At 49.0% G+C, this 15,896-nt stretch overlaps 4 protein-coding genes across 4 annotated transcripts; 2 read left to right on the forward strand and 2 right to left on the reverse strand.

Moving 5' to 3' along the window:
* Positions 1-215: 215 nt before the first annotated feature.
* BP5553_02623 (Uncharacterized protein) lies at positions 216-4,404 on the reverse strand (the record flags this gene model as incomplete). The annotated part of the gene is made up of 7 exons (XM_032011246.1): positions 216-475; positions 585-669; positions 717-1,047; positions 1,142-1,285; positions 1,341-1,600; positions 1,640-4,277; positions 4,334-4,404. 7 exons carry the CDS (start codon positions 4,402-4,404, stop codon positions 216-218), a joined length of 3,789 nt encoding a protein of 1,262 aa, XP_031870939.1.
* A 2,651-nt stretch (positions 4,405-7,055) lies between these two features.
* On the forward strand, positions 7,056-10,421 carry BP5553_02624 (Uncharacterized protein; the record flags this gene model as incomplete). The annotated part of the gene is made up of 2 exons (XM_032011247.1): positions 7,056-10,046; positions 10,101-10,421. The coding sequence occupies 2 exons, from the start codon at positions 7,056-7,058 to the stop codon at positions 10,419-10,421; spliced, it is 3,312 nt and encodes a 1,103-aa protein (XP_031870940.1).
* A 596-nt stretch (positions 10,422-11,017) lies between these two features.
* On the forward strand, positions 11,018-12,848 carry BP5553_02625 (Uncharacterized protein; the record flags this gene model as incomplete). Its single annotated transcript, XM_032011248.1, has 3 exons — positions 11,018-11,501; positions 11,566-12,204; positions 12,280-12,848. 3 exons carry the CDS (start codon positions 11,018-11,020, stop codon positions 12,846-12,848), a joined length of 1,692 nt encoding a protein of 563 aa, XP_031870941.1.
* A 477-nt stretch (positions 12,849-13,325) lies between these two features.
* On the reverse strand, positions 13,326-15,340 carry BP5553_02626 (Actin-like ATPase; the record flags this gene model as incomplete). Its single annotated transcript, XM_032011249.1, has 4 exons — positions 13,326-14,393; positions 14,462-15,078; positions 15,131-15,237; positions 15,288-15,340. The coding sequence occupies 4 exons, from the start codon at positions 15,338-15,340 to the stop codon at positions 13,326-13,328; spliced, it is 1,845 nt and encodes a 614-aa protein (XP_031870942.1).
* Between the last annotated feature and the right edge of the window lie 556 nt (positions 15,341-15,896).

Here is a 15,896-nt window from a genome sequence, read left to right on the forward strand (position 1 = left end):
ATCTTGATCATGTCATTGCCGCTATTATAGAAGGGTTGCCAATCAATCGTCAAATAAACACTGCCCCTAGGGCGCCTACAAAGACCCCCGAGTAAGGAGACTATTATAGCCGTATTATCTCCTCGCCCTTTGAGCTCTGAGCCACGTTCCTTAGCATACTAGAGCCGCAGTCCGAACTGGCCGGAAGTTGCCCAAGGTTACATCTTACCGTCACTCTACTTTCTTCTTCCTGATACTCCTGTAGATTGCGCATCCGTACTCGGCTCCCAGGCATTCAAAATTTCTCGGAGCTCACTGAGACTGACTGGTTTTGTCAGGAAAAGGTTTATGCCGCTGGAGAATGCCTCCTGTCGATCGCTATCAGAGGCAAGACCGGTCAAAGCGATGATCAGCGCCGGTATCTGTCCTCGCTCATTCTCTAGTTTTCTAATTGCTCGCGTGGCATCCATTCCGTTCATGACCGGCATAGAGATGTCTGCTTTTGAGTCAGGATTTCGCAAACATTTAGGGGGAGATTTACTTGCCCATGAATACAATGTCGTAAAGGTTCCGCGAGCTCTGAAATGCCTGCAACGCTAACAAACCGTTCTCCGCTGAGCCATATTTGCAGTTATTCTTCTTTGCGAAGGTTTCGAGAAGCTTTGACACCATCAGTCCTGATACTAGTGACTAGGGAAGATAATAAATTTCCAATATTCCGCACAATTTGGGCGTACCTTCATATTGATGTAGTTATCCTCAACTAAGAGCAACACCGGCCTTTTATTTGTGGCTTTGTGAGAGTTTATACCGAGTGCTAAAGACCCACCTCCTTCGGAAGGTTTCCCGAGTGGATGCCCAATACTGGTAGGGAAATATCTGCTTCGTGGATGAACCTCCCTTGGATGGAATGCTGGATCCGGGGAGGCCCCGAGGAAACTCTGCGGAGAAGATAAACTCTCATTCGGAGTTAGGAGAGGTGTCAATTGAGGAAGGCGATTCGTAGACGGATGTGAAGCGTTACTTAAACAAAACGTAAACGCTTTAGCGAGTTTTTGAGGGCCGCACCTATTGAGGATAAGTTAGCAATGTTCATGTCCAACAGGCTGTAGTTTCAATATCTAGCTAGGAACTAGGATGCTGGGTGTCTGGAGCCGCTTACGGCTTAGAGACAAAGTGGACAAGCCCACTGTCGCTGTTTTGAGCACCTTGCCTCATACTCCGAGCGTAAGCACGGTATACAGATGCATCCGAACAAAGTATAATAGTGGGAGCTCTGCGGAATTGATTGGCGACATTAGGATTTCTTCACTTGAGGTGAGTAAAGCAACTATCTTAAAAGCTCGACGGGGTATGCTGACTCGTTTGCAATATAGATATCTGGTGGCGAAGCTTCCCATGATTCTGGTGCCGTGACTTTCATATCAAACCAGTCTGTGGCCATATTTTCAAGCGACTCCTGGAGAGGTAAATCGAGTTCCGGCTTGACTTTAACGGTACCAGCACGCGCCCCTGGGATGCTTGAGGAAGCATGAAACCCCACGAGGCCTAAGGTCAGTCCGCTTGTCTTCCTCCTCGCACTCATAACCGGATTTTTATACTTAGTGTCCGGAGCGAGAGACTGAGGAGCAATTAGCGCTTGGTCTAAGGTGAGACATACCTTCACTTCGGTCCCAAGCCCTGGCTTACTCTGAACATCGATTGAACCCCCAAGCGAGCGTATAATTTGCAGCACTATACTCAGGCCTAACCCAGTTCCGGGATTCATAGGGTCCTCCTGTGTAAATGGCGTGAATAATTGACTATTAAGAAACTCTTGGGATATTCCTCTCCCAGAATCACTGATAATGATCGTGATAATGGATCGTTGGGATTGGTGGTTTATCGGCATGATGTCTTTGGATTGAAGGGAGATCTTGACCCATCCCGCATCCGTATATTTCAGAGCATTGCCAAAGAGATTCATCAAGACCCTTCGTAAAGCTCCAGACTGTGTATTGAAAATCCAGTTCGGTCTCCAGCCGATATCCATAATAATGACAAGGGGTTCTTTCTTCAATGTAGGTTGATCTGAAGGCTGATCCGCAATTGTGTCGGTGCTGCTAAACCCGCTACTTCGTAGTCCTTCGGAGGGGAATCCGCTTGCTTCGTCGGCCACCGCTAGGGACGAATTACCTTGAAATATATGGCCTGCGTACACTGCATTGATGACATCTTCAGTGATCACGCTAACATCAATGTCGACGCTTAAGCCCATCCTTCTTGAATGGGATTCTAGATCAGGCGGCCCTTTGCCCTGTTTCATATTCCATTTTGACTTCGTGAGGTTGTTGATCTTCGCAAAATCAAGTACGTGTTGGATGGTGTCCAGAAGAGTTCTCCCACATCGTTCAATGGTATCAATCATGCTGTTCTGGAACAAGTCCATCGCTGTGTCATGTAGAAACTGCACCGAGGCAAGGATACCGTGAAGTGGGGATCGGAGTTCATGACTGATGGACGAGATAAAGTCCGACTTGGCTCGATCTGCGGTTACTGCATCTAGTCGAGCAACTTCTGCCATGATGCTATTTCCGAAGGCCGCAAGATAGTTTAAGTCTTCAGCACGTGTAAGTATTCGTGTCGATTGGGTAGTCCAGGCAAAACTGCCCGCGAACCATCGTTCACGGTGAGAATCCCACAGCGGGAATAAGACAACGCTACGAGCGCCAGGAAGCATCTGGAGCAGGGCAACTGCTTCCGCCTGCTTAGCACTTCCTCTTCCTTTTTTTGTTGTCCCACCCAGGCTAAAGACCTGTCCGTGAGGGTACTTGCGAAGAAGTCTTTGGAGAAATGCCTCCTTAACGGGAACATAATTCTCCGAAGCCTCATGCCCTTCTAAGCTGCATTTTCCCGCTGTCGAAAAACCTAGTATACCGCACATTTTTTCCTTCTCTTCGCCGCCATCAGTTAATGGGTTCCATGACGGTAGACTCGCGAAGCTACCGGTAGGGCTTACATCTGATATCTCTGCATCACTGGCACGACCCCCCGAGAGATCTTCTTCACTGCTTGATATGGCAGACCCTTGGTGTTGGCCCGCTATTATCCCTGACTGATCAGGTCTGATATGGGACTCGCCTGTGTGTCCACCAAACGTACCAATGCTAGCGTCTAGAAAGATGGTCCCGTCGACCTCAATGCATTCTCGGATGATATTGCTCGCACGCGAAAACATATCTTTGAGATTTTTGGAGAGCATGATTTCCTGCAGGTCTCCTGTGGAGGATCTTAAGCTCTGGGCTGGAAGGGTAGGGCGCGGGCCCTCTCCTGTGCTTGATATCGGAGATACCTCCTGCTCTCGGGCAGGTATCGCCGAGGATACCGGAGTTAGAAAGGAGAGAGTTCCCTGGTCTCCCACGTTCCAAGCTGTGGAATTATCTCTCGGCTTTGCTAAAGGCGACGGTGATTCAACTACTGGCTCGGTTTGAGTCTTGGCTAGAGAGTGTTCCGCTAGCTTAGGTCGACGAAGAGCGGAAAGATTGCTAGCCAACTCGAAATGGCCTGCGGCTTCGGGTATTAAGTTCTTGGTAGCAGATGTATTCTCCTTGGATATCGGCTTTGGATCTGTTTCTACTACACCTTTCGAACCTTGTTGTCGCGACGCCTTGTCGTTTCTTGCCTCGCGCCACCATTCACGCATCGTACTCCCTCCTTCCACGAAAAGTCCAATTCCTTTGACCATCATCGCGCTCCGTCTGTGCTCTGCCTTGACTCTGCGCATTTCCAAGTGAGCCATGATGGTGGTTACCATATCGCCCAAGAACCCTATTTCGAAGTCACTTAGTCCATCCCTTGGCTTATCATCCAAAACACACAGGCTTCCAATGTTGAAGCCTGCTTTGGTAGTAATAGGCATCGCAGCATAAAATCGCAACGATGGGCGGCTCGTCACGAATGGCCGATCCTTAAATTTGGCATCTTGGGTGAGATCGCTGATGATCAGGGGTGATAGCCTCTGTGACTTGGACGAATCCAGCATATCAAGAGCCTCCTCGCAAAGCCCCCGCGACCTGGGTAACGTTGCGCATCCAAACCATAATTCATCCTGATCGTTATGCACCGAATCAGACCGGAAGGATAATGTCTGCGTAGCTTCGGCGAGAATGTACTGATTCGTTCGATCAATGAGAGATATCAACGCACGCCTTGTGCCTAAACGTAGGGTCGCTAGTTGAGCGAAGGAAGACAATGCCGTATCATCTGAGGATCGGGGGGGATGGTCCGGAGCGACAGGTGAAAATGAAGGTTGGTAGTATCTAATTAGGATTTAATAGGCTTGGCTGGGCCGAGTTGACAGTTCATGAGGACCTACTGGTAAAGATCCCTCTCTCTAGCTGTCTCGAATACCAGCTCTGGTACCCCTTCTCTCTCGCGTTGATGCATGACAGCGGAACCGCGCAATATTCGCAATTGAACGATCGGAAGTTCAGCACACGACCCTGTGTCTAGAATATATATATATCGGTTTGAGATGGCTAGAATACTAGGAATCGGGGCGTTCCGTTATTTTTGGAAGGTGACCAAGCTTTATACTCGTACCTCCTCCCATTCGATCTCGTACCATTCCATATTTTCCGCGGTTTAGCTGCATTTCACGAGTCCGGCCCGTCGGTAGTAGGCGCCTTGTATTCGTAACTGTATTTCGATCAGTAGCATCGAAACATGCGGAGGCGGACATGGCCCCGGAGCCGCGGTGGCTTTGATGAGAACTACCTTGGGTAGCCACACTGACGTCACTGATAACCAACAATCGATCATTTTAAACCCCTTATCTATTCATAAGGGATACCTACCGCCCATCGACAGTCGAGTTGAATTTCCCTCGGTTTTCAGGGCATCCGAATGCGGGATCGAATGGCTTGCATATGCTGCTTAGCTTGTACTATGTGCGGGCGTGTCGATCGATTACGGGATGACGTACCAGAACGTGGGTGCCTCTTATTTGGGAGGAGCTACTCCGTACTTGACCACAAGTGCTGTACTATCAGATTCCAGTACCCAAATAGATACTATTTTTGCCAGTGAGGAGGTTAGGGTGGTACATGAAATGCAGGAAATACAAGGTTCTATCTCAATCTGAAAGCTACTTGCCGAAGCTTACAACTAAATCTCTTATATTCTTGGTTGTTTCCATGTAACTAATGATCTCCAAGTACCTAATTGGACCTCCGGAAGTTTCTCAACTCTCGTCTACCGGCACAAAATTTTAGGTTCAATTAATATCCAACGTTTGCCGAATAGAGAATACGACTTACCAAAGTAGTTTCAACCAATCAGAGAACTAGACTGCTTTTGTCCCAAGTCCCCTATTCTCATAGAGTTATATTTTGTGGGTATTTGCCTGCTATCATTGAGTCTAGATGTTCCTGAGCACTTGAACTCTCTTGCCATATTACTCTGCACTGACTTTATTTGTAAATTGCCCCATTAAGTTGCCTCCTAGGTAACAATCATCGCCCAATAACGACTAGATGGGTAAGCTCGTATGTTCTCAGGGGCCGGAGTCCAAACAAGCCACGAAGCAGGAAGCTCACTTCGAAACAAAATCAAATCATGGTTGGCTAGTAGTTCTTGCGCTGTACTTAGGAAACCGCCTTAGAGTCGAGTTAGCCTTTTGACTTTCTTTCAGAGGTAGAAAGTAGCATACTTCTGGATTTTAATGGCACATTAAAATCGTCACGGATAGTGTGGCAAGATGTGATTGGCCCCTCGGCCATTATTGATATTTAGCGGTATAGAATACTCGAGTGCTCAGCTAGTCTTGTCACAAAATATTCCAGTACTGGACTCTTAGTAATACTAGGAGGAATCGAGGATAAAACAACCAAAAGATCGCAGGTCAAATGAATGGATAATTCAGAGGCGGTGGCGCCGTCGCCGTATCGTCAGGTGGCCATATAGCAGAAGAAGACCAAACCAGTGGTTTAGTGTTCTTAGGAGTGAAGACTCAAGGCGCTCCCAGGTGGTATTATTTAGGACGACTAACAGTCACAAAATCCAGTAATCAATATAAATACGGCGAATTCAGTGTATTCGTATTCTGGCTGACCAGCTTCTCTCTGATCCAGCTGCACCTCTGTATGAGGGCATCGCTGGACGTGGGTAAAAGGGAAAGTGAGAGCCATGAGCTTATAAGCCCAACCGTCTCACTTATCCACGTGTCTAACTAATACAATTTGGAGGCAAAACAGAGGATCATGAAGTGGTTGCAGCTGCCCCACCACAGCACAGTTGGAGGATTAATCTCAAACCCCATAACGATGGTGTTTACTTCGTAGTTTAAGGAAGTCATGAGTATTTGCTCACATCGGGAAATAGGTTGCACCTCGGTGACAACATGACACCTGTAGTGCATAAAATCTGGCCCTAGAAAGGAAATATTCGAGTATGCATTAAGAAGGCAAGGCACACCTATTCTGAATGGCCAAGCGGTTCTCTCATCGGTTGATGGACAAGACACAGATGCGTCGCCTATTTCGCAAATTCGTATTACTAAAGTTTGGCCCTAAAAACTTCATACCCTTTGTGCGATGGATTGGCCTCTATGGGCGAGATATGTTCAATTCATGACTTGCAGCAGTCTGGTTGGCGAGTCTGGATGACGAACCCCCTTGACAATAACATAACAGTTGGACTGGTTCCATAAGCAACAAATATGTTGGCTCTAGCACATGCCTGGCAAAGTTAAAGCTTATCGTGACATATTGTCATCGACATGGTACTGTGTTGGCTGAGAGGGGTTGCTTTGTTCTTAGTCTGGTTTAAATACTGTATGTCAAAAAGAGACATGTTGCAATTCCGAAGGTGAACAAACGAATTCGCTCGTTTGCTGAAGGTGAATATTCAAGCCTCAGGCACCAAGTACTGGCCAGCTCGTTCCTATTGTGACCAATGGTTCGCGTCGCGACTTGCACCCAAAATAATCGCGGCTTCGACCTTAATATTTCGAGCTCCATCAGCTTTCGAGCGCTTGCACAAAGTGCAGCGCAGCACGCTTGCTCTTCACCCTCATTCGCTTTCAACATCTTGCCACAATGTCACTCTTTGGAGGATTGAACCAGGGCGGGATCACCAACTCGTCGTCGCAAGCCGGCAGCCTGTTTGGTGGACTGAACTCAAGACCTCCGGCATCAAGTACTGGCGGTGGATTGTTTGGGTCTCTGGGTTCGACGGCTACATCGCAGCAGCAACCGCAGGGAGGCGTGCCAGCTTCATCGCAGTCGAAACCGTCGAGTCTCTTTGGGGGTAGTTTAGGAGGGAGCACATTAGCTGGTAGCGGAGGATTTGGGGCCAGCACACAGCCATCTGGTGGTGGTCTTTTTGGAGGAGGTACTACGTTGGGATCGAATTCGCAAACCCAACAGCCCAGTGGAGGACTTTTCGGGACAACCCAGCCACAAGGCTCGGCATCTGTTTCTACATCCCAAGCCGCCGGTCAACAATCGCAGCAGAGTGGCCAGAACCACGCTTATTTCGATTCCATACTGGAGAAGAGTCGGAAGAGGATGTACGATGATACAGCTGGGGAGGGGCTGCCACAACTTCAGCTCGGGTTAGGAGATCTTCGACAGCGGATGAGGAGCCTGGGTCCGGGGGCACCAGATCGAAGCGTGGATGGCAAGGCGCATTATCTTCTTGCTGCTTCCGGTGTCGATCCAGGAGCAGCAGTGAGAGATTTGAATCTTTTCAGCGCAGCAACTGGGAAAGCTGAGAGGGTACCGGCTCAACAGGCTGCTGATACGGATGTGGAAGGCTATCTCGCAAACATACAGACGCAAAACACACTGAGCATGATCTCTGATGGCCTAGCACGATCTACTCGCGATTTCGACGCCTTCTTAGAAGATAATGTGACGATGGAGTGGGATGCTCAGCGCAAGAGGATATATCAACATTTCGGGATCAAACCTAGAGAAGGCGCACCTACGCATGGGCGATCAACTTTCCGGACGTCTTCTTCCGAGTCATCAGCTGGATTTGGCCGATCGAAACGAAGTAAAGCTGCCGCGCTGGCTAGCTCAAGGGCTTCTGGAGTTGGTGGCATGAGTAGCTTTGGAAGGTCAAGTCTACAGAAGTCAGCTATTGGAGCAGCAAGCTCTGTGGGAAATCCAAGTCAACAGATTTTTGCTGATGTGGAGAAGAAGCTGGAGGCAGATGGAGTCACCGCAACCCCTCCGGCGGACCGATTCCAGCGGGAGAAACAGTTACGATACGCTGAGAAGGTACAAGAGCTGAACCTAGTGAGGCTGGAAAAGCGCTGCTACCCAATATGCCACGAGTTCGCCAAAGTGGTTGACCAAGTGGGTGAACAACATGGGCCAGACCTTGTTAAGGCATATAAAGCCTTGATTGAGATAGTCTCTGAGCCCGAGGCGATTGAGCCACCCTCGGACCCAATTGCAGTAAAGGAGCGCCAATTTGCGACAGCCTACCTGGACGAAACGCCATCCGAGGCCAAGAATATCGAAGTCAAGAAGAGGATTCTACGTGGAGGTGCCAGGTGTCTTGAAAATTTAGCTTTCGAAGAGATGGAGTCTGTCCTCAACAAGAATGCTCGAGAAGCGAACGTTGGGGGCATACCCAATGTGATAAATAAATTGAAGGCTTACGTCCGGTTATTGGCTCTAAAGAAGCGCCTTGTTGGCGATAATACCGACTTGCAGATGCTTGGGAATGACTATGTCTGGGCACTAGTATATTATCTTTTGCGGACTGGTCATATTCAAGAGATCGTCGAATATGTGACCGCTAATGCTGTCGCATTCCGGGCCATCGACCGCAACTTTGCTTCCTACATTACGGACTACTGCAACAGCCCTGATAGACGACTTCGCCGAGACCTTCAGGACCGCATCACCAGCGAATACAACCAACGCCTTCGCATAGCCCCGGAGAACTCCATCGATCCGTATAGAATGGCCTGCTACAAAGTCATCGGTCGCTGTGATCTCAAGTCCCGAAATCTTGAGGGTATTAACCACACTGTGGAGGATTTCGTTTGGCTTCAGTTAGCGCTTGCACGAGAGATCAACCGGGTTGACGAGATCGCCAATGAAGTATACGGGCTTGCGGACCTGCAGAAAACAATGAAAGAAATCGGTAGCAGATTTTTCCTCAAAGGAGGCGCCGAAGTTGGCTGCTCCTTTGGGACTTTCGTTTTCTTCCAGGTTGCCTGCGGTATGTTTGAGGAGGCTGTTTCGTACCTCTACCCTTACTCCTACGGCGATGCCGTTCACCTAGCTATAGCCGCAGATTACTATGGCTTGTTGAGAGTGTCTGACCCTAATGCAAGTGGGGAGGATCTGTTGAGCTACACCACGAGGGAGAAACCCCAAATCAACTTTGGTCGCATGATTGGCTACTATACTCGCGACTTCAGGGCTGCAAACGTCTCTGCAGCAGTTGACTACCTAGTCCTCCTGTGTCTGAACCAAGATCTTCCTGGCCAAGCAGGCACTAATCAAATTACCTTATGCCACGAAGCATTACGGGAACTTGTTCTTGAAAGCAAAGATTTCGCCTTGCTATTGGGAGATCTTCGTGGTGATGGACAGCGTGTGATGGGCCTGATTGAAGAGCGCATGCGCCTGATTGGTCTAAGCCAGACGGACGACCTCGTACGGACCATCACGATGCAAGCTGCGAGTGCTGCAGACGACAACGGGCGAACGACCGACGCGGTCTTGTTATACCACCTTGCAGAGGAATATGATAATGTGCTGGTCATTCTCAATCGGGCAATGAGCGAATCTTTGGCAGTGCCTCTCGGCCAAGATACCTTACGATTGGAACCACTGAAGCCGCATCCCAATCCCAGTTCTGAGCAAGTGAAGAAGGGTAGCCTTAGTCTGTCATCCGTCGACGATCCGGTAGTACTTGCTAGGAGCATGGCTGTGTACTATGGGGCCAATAAGATATATTTAGACCGGATCAAACCAGACAATAAACACGCATGTTCTGTTTTAGTTAGTATCGCTGATATAAGGAAGCTGGCCGAACAAGGGAACTGGTCTCTGGTACTGGAAGTGAGTTTTCCCACCTCGGGTTTCTGGAATCTATACTAATGAAATCTATCACAGGGTATTAGCGCCGTCGATATCCTTCCCCTCGAGGCCAGGGGGGATGCAAGTGTCATCCGACGCTATGCTGGCAAATTCTCATCGCTCCTTCAGCCAGTCGCAAATATTGTACCCAATCTTCTCATGTGGAGTATTTTAGCAGCGAACCAGCTCCGTGAGAGCTTGATGAGCAGCCAATATAGCGCGAATGACGGCGCAAGGCAGATGATGATCCAAGACATGAAGCAGAAGAACATGGACATGACAACATTTACGAGCCAGTTGAGATATAGATTCCCAGCACATCTCCATGAGGCTCTGGCGCGGGCTCAATCGGAATAAGCGATTGGGCATGGAAAGGTATTATTTGCGGTGGGCGGGTGATGAGAGGAGGGACGAAATCCAAGTGTATAATAGAGACATGTGCAATAAGGCACCAAATGGCTACCTAGATCTGGATGATTATTACTTTCGCGACGATGAATGCGGAGAACAAGCAACGTTGACCTACAATCGTGACCGTTCTTTGTGCTGTACTTGGTACGTAGTGCCCCAAGAACAGCAATAAAGTGAGGATATTAAATCTGGGGAAACGCCGCTATTAGCAGCAGCAAGTTAGTCGAGCGGCAACTCGACTCTTCTTCGCCCTCGTCCATCCTCCCCAGACTCAAGCCTTGATCGACCGCGCATTATCCATTTATTACATGACTCGCGCACTCCCAGGCACGAAACGAAACATGACTGACGCGGTCAGCCTTGCATAAATCCATCACTTACAGTTACTCGTACCAAGGTATACGAAGCACGGCCTTGTCCCATCCGACAAGTCGAGTCGATGCGCATCAAGATCAGTTCCCACAAGAAGAACCCATGCGCGCCGCCGCCTGCTGGAACATAGGACCCGGCAGTGCGTTCTTGGACGGGCGATCGCAGCAAGAATGCCCGGTGATGAGGGAACACACCCATACTCCCCTCCGCAATTGCAATCGCAATCGCAGTCGCAACCTCAGTCGCAACCACAGCCTCAACCACAAGTCCCACAAGCTCCACAAGCTCAGCAGCAGAAGCGCGATCTGTCGGAAGATGCGACCGTAGATTCTCCGACCGACCAGGCCATAGATGGCACCAAGAGGCGTCGGACGGGGGCGAGTACAAGCTCGAGAGGCGTCGCAAACCTCACCCCCGACCAGCTTGCGAAGAAGCGCGCAAATGACCGCGAAGCTCAGCGCGCAATCCGCGAGCGCACTAAGAATCAGATTGAGAGTCTAGAGAAGAAGATCCGCGAGTTGACGTCGCAGCAGCCGTACCAGGAGACACAGCATGTTCTGCGGCAAAAGGAGTTGGTTGAGGCTGAGAATGCCGATATTAAGAAGAGATTGGCGTCGGTGATGGCGTTGATACAGCCAATTATTGGACAACAAGGTTAGTTTATTGCTCTAGTGATTTACTCGAATAATGTAATTTATATTTATACTGATTTTAATAGGCATTGAAGCTTCTTCTGCATATACCCCTCCTGCGCCGCCATTTGTCCATCCTCGCCCACGTTCCTCGAGCCACACCATTTCAACACCCACCAGCGTGGCTTCTCCCAGTACTAGAGCCACAGGCTCAGCACAATGGCCAGCCGTCTCGGCCCCAATGGGTCATGATCCTCAAACATATTCCCAAGTCCAAACCGCCCACAGCCAGCAGTTAATGCAGCAAAGACACCATATGGCACATAATCTAGATATGGGCCCCGAACGGCTGGGGTTGGATTTCCTCCTCGATGGCACCCAGAGAATAGCCAAGATCTCAAATGGCCTGAATAGTGCGCAGGAGGGATCCAGTTTTGTGCAGGCGAATCGGCCTTCGGATCTGGGAAGTCCGGCGATTCGTAGGAGGAATTCCATTGGTGTTGGTGGTTATAATGCCGGGAGCTCTGGGCAGGAGATTATGGCACATGCGGCGCCTATTCGGAATGGACCTCCTACTTGTCCTTTGGATAGCGTGCTACTTGATTTATTGCATGAAAGGCAGCAGCAGGCTGCAGATGGCGTCGGTAAGGGAACCCCTCTCCTTAAAACAGCACTTGCTAGCCCGGAAACTGGGCTTGTAGTCTCATATGTCCTCCCAGGAAACTGTATAATATCTCCCCTTCACACTCCCATTTTTCACAACCCCCCTTAGGACATCATATTGATTTGCTCCTGTCTAGCACCACCCAGCCTCGTTGGACCAGCCTATCCCAGCGTATCCTCGCTCCTAAACCCAGCCAACAGCATCCACTCGCACCCTCTCTCAAAAGTATTTACTGATATCCTCGCAACCTTCCCCGACCTCTCTACGCTCCCCGAAAGAGTCGCCGTCCTCTACATAATGTTCCTGATAATGCGCTGGCAAATCCTCCCCACACAAGAAAACTACGACCGTCTCCCCGACTGGGTAACCCCACGTGCCTCCCAGCTCTTCACCCCTCATCCTCCATGGATCGATCATATCCCTTGGCCCAAGATGCGGGATAAGCTTGTGAGGGACTATAACCCTAGGGATTATCTGTTTGATAATTTCTTTATTCCGTTTACGTCAACGCTTAGTCTGAATTGGCCGTATGAGCCTACAGATTCGTTGTTGAGTAATATGGAGGGGGACGATTTAATGATTAATCCGGTTTTCGAGAGGCATTTGAGGAGGTTGGAGAATTGGAGCTTGGGACCCGCGTTTGCGAACGCCTTTCCGGGGCTGCATGATACGTATCGACTGAAGACTGAAGGGGATAGGAGATAGGACTTTTTGGGCGGATGGCTGGATTGTATTGTTTGGTGGCGGTGTTATGGTGTAGGAAATGGGCTGGGGCGGGGGGGACCAAAAGCAATAGATGGGGTTGGTAATTCGCTTTAGTTTTACCGCGTTAATACATATATTCAAATATTATTATGGCTGTATCTGTAGCCCGCGAAGTTTCCAAACTGGTATATTTGGCCGTATGAAGTCGAGTCTTGTCTCTTGGTGAGATGTAGGCTGTTGGGGTTCGGGTATATGTGGGCCCTAGTAGAGAGGCTAGAATCAAGAGATGCTTAATGAGGCTCATAAATGTCTGATATAGTCATTAAGGGGCTGGCCAATTTTCTTTTGTCATTTTTCTTTTGGCAAACATATATTATTACTTTTACTCCCTCTATAATAGGAGCATAACATCCGACTCGTTCATATCATTTTGGCGCTTGTTCTGTACCTGAGATACAAAGCATAGCGAAGCTCCACTCAAGAACTTGAAGTACTTCCCCACTCTCCAACAGCATCATTAACCATCTGCCGATAATCCTGTTGGGTCTTGCACATGTCCAAAAACACCTTGTACTTAACATCCAACAGCTTCCTCTCATCCGCATTTTTGCCAGGTCTAGTAATCTTTCCTGGTTTACTCATCCGATCCATAATGCTCCACAGATCCTCAGTTTTCCCGTCCTTATCCGCACTCGCGGCCTTAGCACCCAGCATTGCCGCTCCGTGGACCACAGCCGCGTGCACGTATCTCGGGATTAGAACGGGCATGTTGCATGTAGTTGCCATTAGCTCCATGAGGATTTTGTTCTGGCATTGGGAACCGGACATGAAGATGCTGGTGATTGTGTGGCCTGCTGTGTTCATGGTTTCGACGATATGACGCGTTTGCATAGCGATGAATTCCATAGTGGCATAGTAGTAAAGGGCGAGTCCGTCCATGCTTCGGTCGCTGCTGAGCCCGATGACTGAGCCTGTCATGTTTGGATCAGCGATGGGTGAGCGGTTACCCCAGAGGTCGCCATAGACGAAGAAATGTCGGCCCAGATAGGAAACTGTTGGTGCTCGGATCTTCTCTCTCAACTCTTCCAGATGGGAGTTTAGGTAGTCGTAGATGCTGGTGTTGAAGGATTCCGCAATGGATAGGGTTTCGTTATAGGCAGGATGAGTTTCAAGGACGTGTTTGAGCAGCTCTCCGGTGGCTGATTGTCCACCTTCGGCCATCCAGTAGTTTGGAAGAAGCACATCTCGGTATGGTCCCCAGACACCGTTGACAAATACGGGTTCTTTAGACATGGCCAGATGGCAGGTTGAGGTCCCGGCTACAGCTGCCAGTCGACTGAATGCTTGGGACATATCGTTCTTTGGGACATCAGTGTCGAGTTCCTCGGAGCTCAGATTGACTTTTGCTCCCACAGTGCCCACCCATCCGGCATAGGCATCAATGACACCGCTTCCGACTGCAATTCCCGCGGGGAGGCCAAGTTGGTTGCCGGCTTTCTCGCTGAGAGTACCGACCAGCTCACCCGCACTCATGTACTTCCCGTTCTGCTATCGGTCAGCATATTTTCATGAAAACCAACTACATAATGAAAATCGTAATGAAAAAGGCTCACCACCCCATCGACTCCACCCATTCTCTTGAAATTATCCTTTGCAAGATCTCCCAATCCAATGGCCTCATAGAAGTCCTCCTGCCACCCCTTAACACTGCCGTCCACACCAACAGGAACATAACCCTGCTTGCAAACAGTGCTACAGAAACTCCTCGTCTCATTCCCGGTAGCAATATGTGTTAGAGCATCCGCCAAATCATAAAACTTGCACCGATCAAACATCTCGGGGGGCATGTTATTCTTCAGCCAGAGCACCTTGGGGATTTCCATCTCAATGCTCATCTTGCCTCCAACATAACGAAGGAGGTTGTGGTTAGTGGCATTGATTTTCTCAGTCTCCTGGACAGGTCGATGATCAAGCCATAGGATCACGTTACGGTCATTTCCATCGTTGTTGAAATTAGGTCCCGTGACAGACATGGGCTCATCTGTGTCGTGAGAGAAGACTGCGAGAGAGCAGGTAGCATCAAAACCTATTCCACGAACTGTGCTGGGGTCGATGTTGTGCTGGCTCAGAGCACGCTGGACACACATGCAGATGCATCTCCAGATGTCGGTGGTGGACTGCTCATAGTAGCCAGTCTCTGGTTGCCAGAGGCCAATGTTCTCTGTTGCCACTGTGTTATTTCATTAGTTACTTGACACAAAATGCGTTGAAGAAATACGTACAAGCTTTGATATCACCAGTTGAATCGATGATGCATGCTCTTGCACTACCGGTTCCAACATCAATACCGATGTAGTGATCCACAAGCGGGTTCAAATCGTGGTGAGGACTAAAAAGCGTAAGTATGAATGCTGATATAGAGAGTGGAGGGATCCTCACTCAATTGAAGCTTGCCTCGACTGGGGCTTGCGGAAGGGCAACATCGTAGTCATTTTCAAACCGGGGATTTCTATTGATATGTGTTAACAGGGCCATCTAACAATGATTTTGCTTGCTATAGGTGGGGTAACAGCGGAGGGACAAAAGTGCGGGGCATTAGAATAACATACCCAAAGTAACGAGAAATTATAAAATACAATCTTTCAACAGTAATACAAATTCACCGTATCGCAGTGCAATAGAGAGCTTTTGGACACGATGTCTGTGACGCTCTTTTGTACTTTGGAAACTGTGATGGCAAAGGGGAGGTGGAGACCTTTCGACGAAAATTATTCTGGTTTCGGTAGCGATCTACTTTCCGACGCGAGTAGTGTTGGCAACCCCCACTCTATCAAAAGCCACAGAACCATCAACTCTGTTGCCTTGAACTAATTAGTAACTAGTTAGGGATGTCATATAATTGATAGTCGTCGACTCCTAAGCCTATTTAGGTATGATATCAAGTTCTTGGAGAAACCATCACAATGTCTAAAGTGACATCATATATATAACATCAGCGTCCTCTTCTAGAGACACAATTGCTCTTAGCTGGAGGACAAGCAACGGGCC

This window comes from Venustampulla echinocandica (genome assembly GCF_003357145.1).
Source record: "Venustampulla echinocandica strain BP 5553 chromosome Unknown scaffold_1, whole genome shotgun sequence".
In the NCBI taxonomy this organism is placed as follows: domain Eukaryota; kingdom Fungi; phylum Ascomycota; class Leotiomycetes; order Helotiales; family Pleuroascaceae; genus Venustampulla; species Venustampulla echinocandica.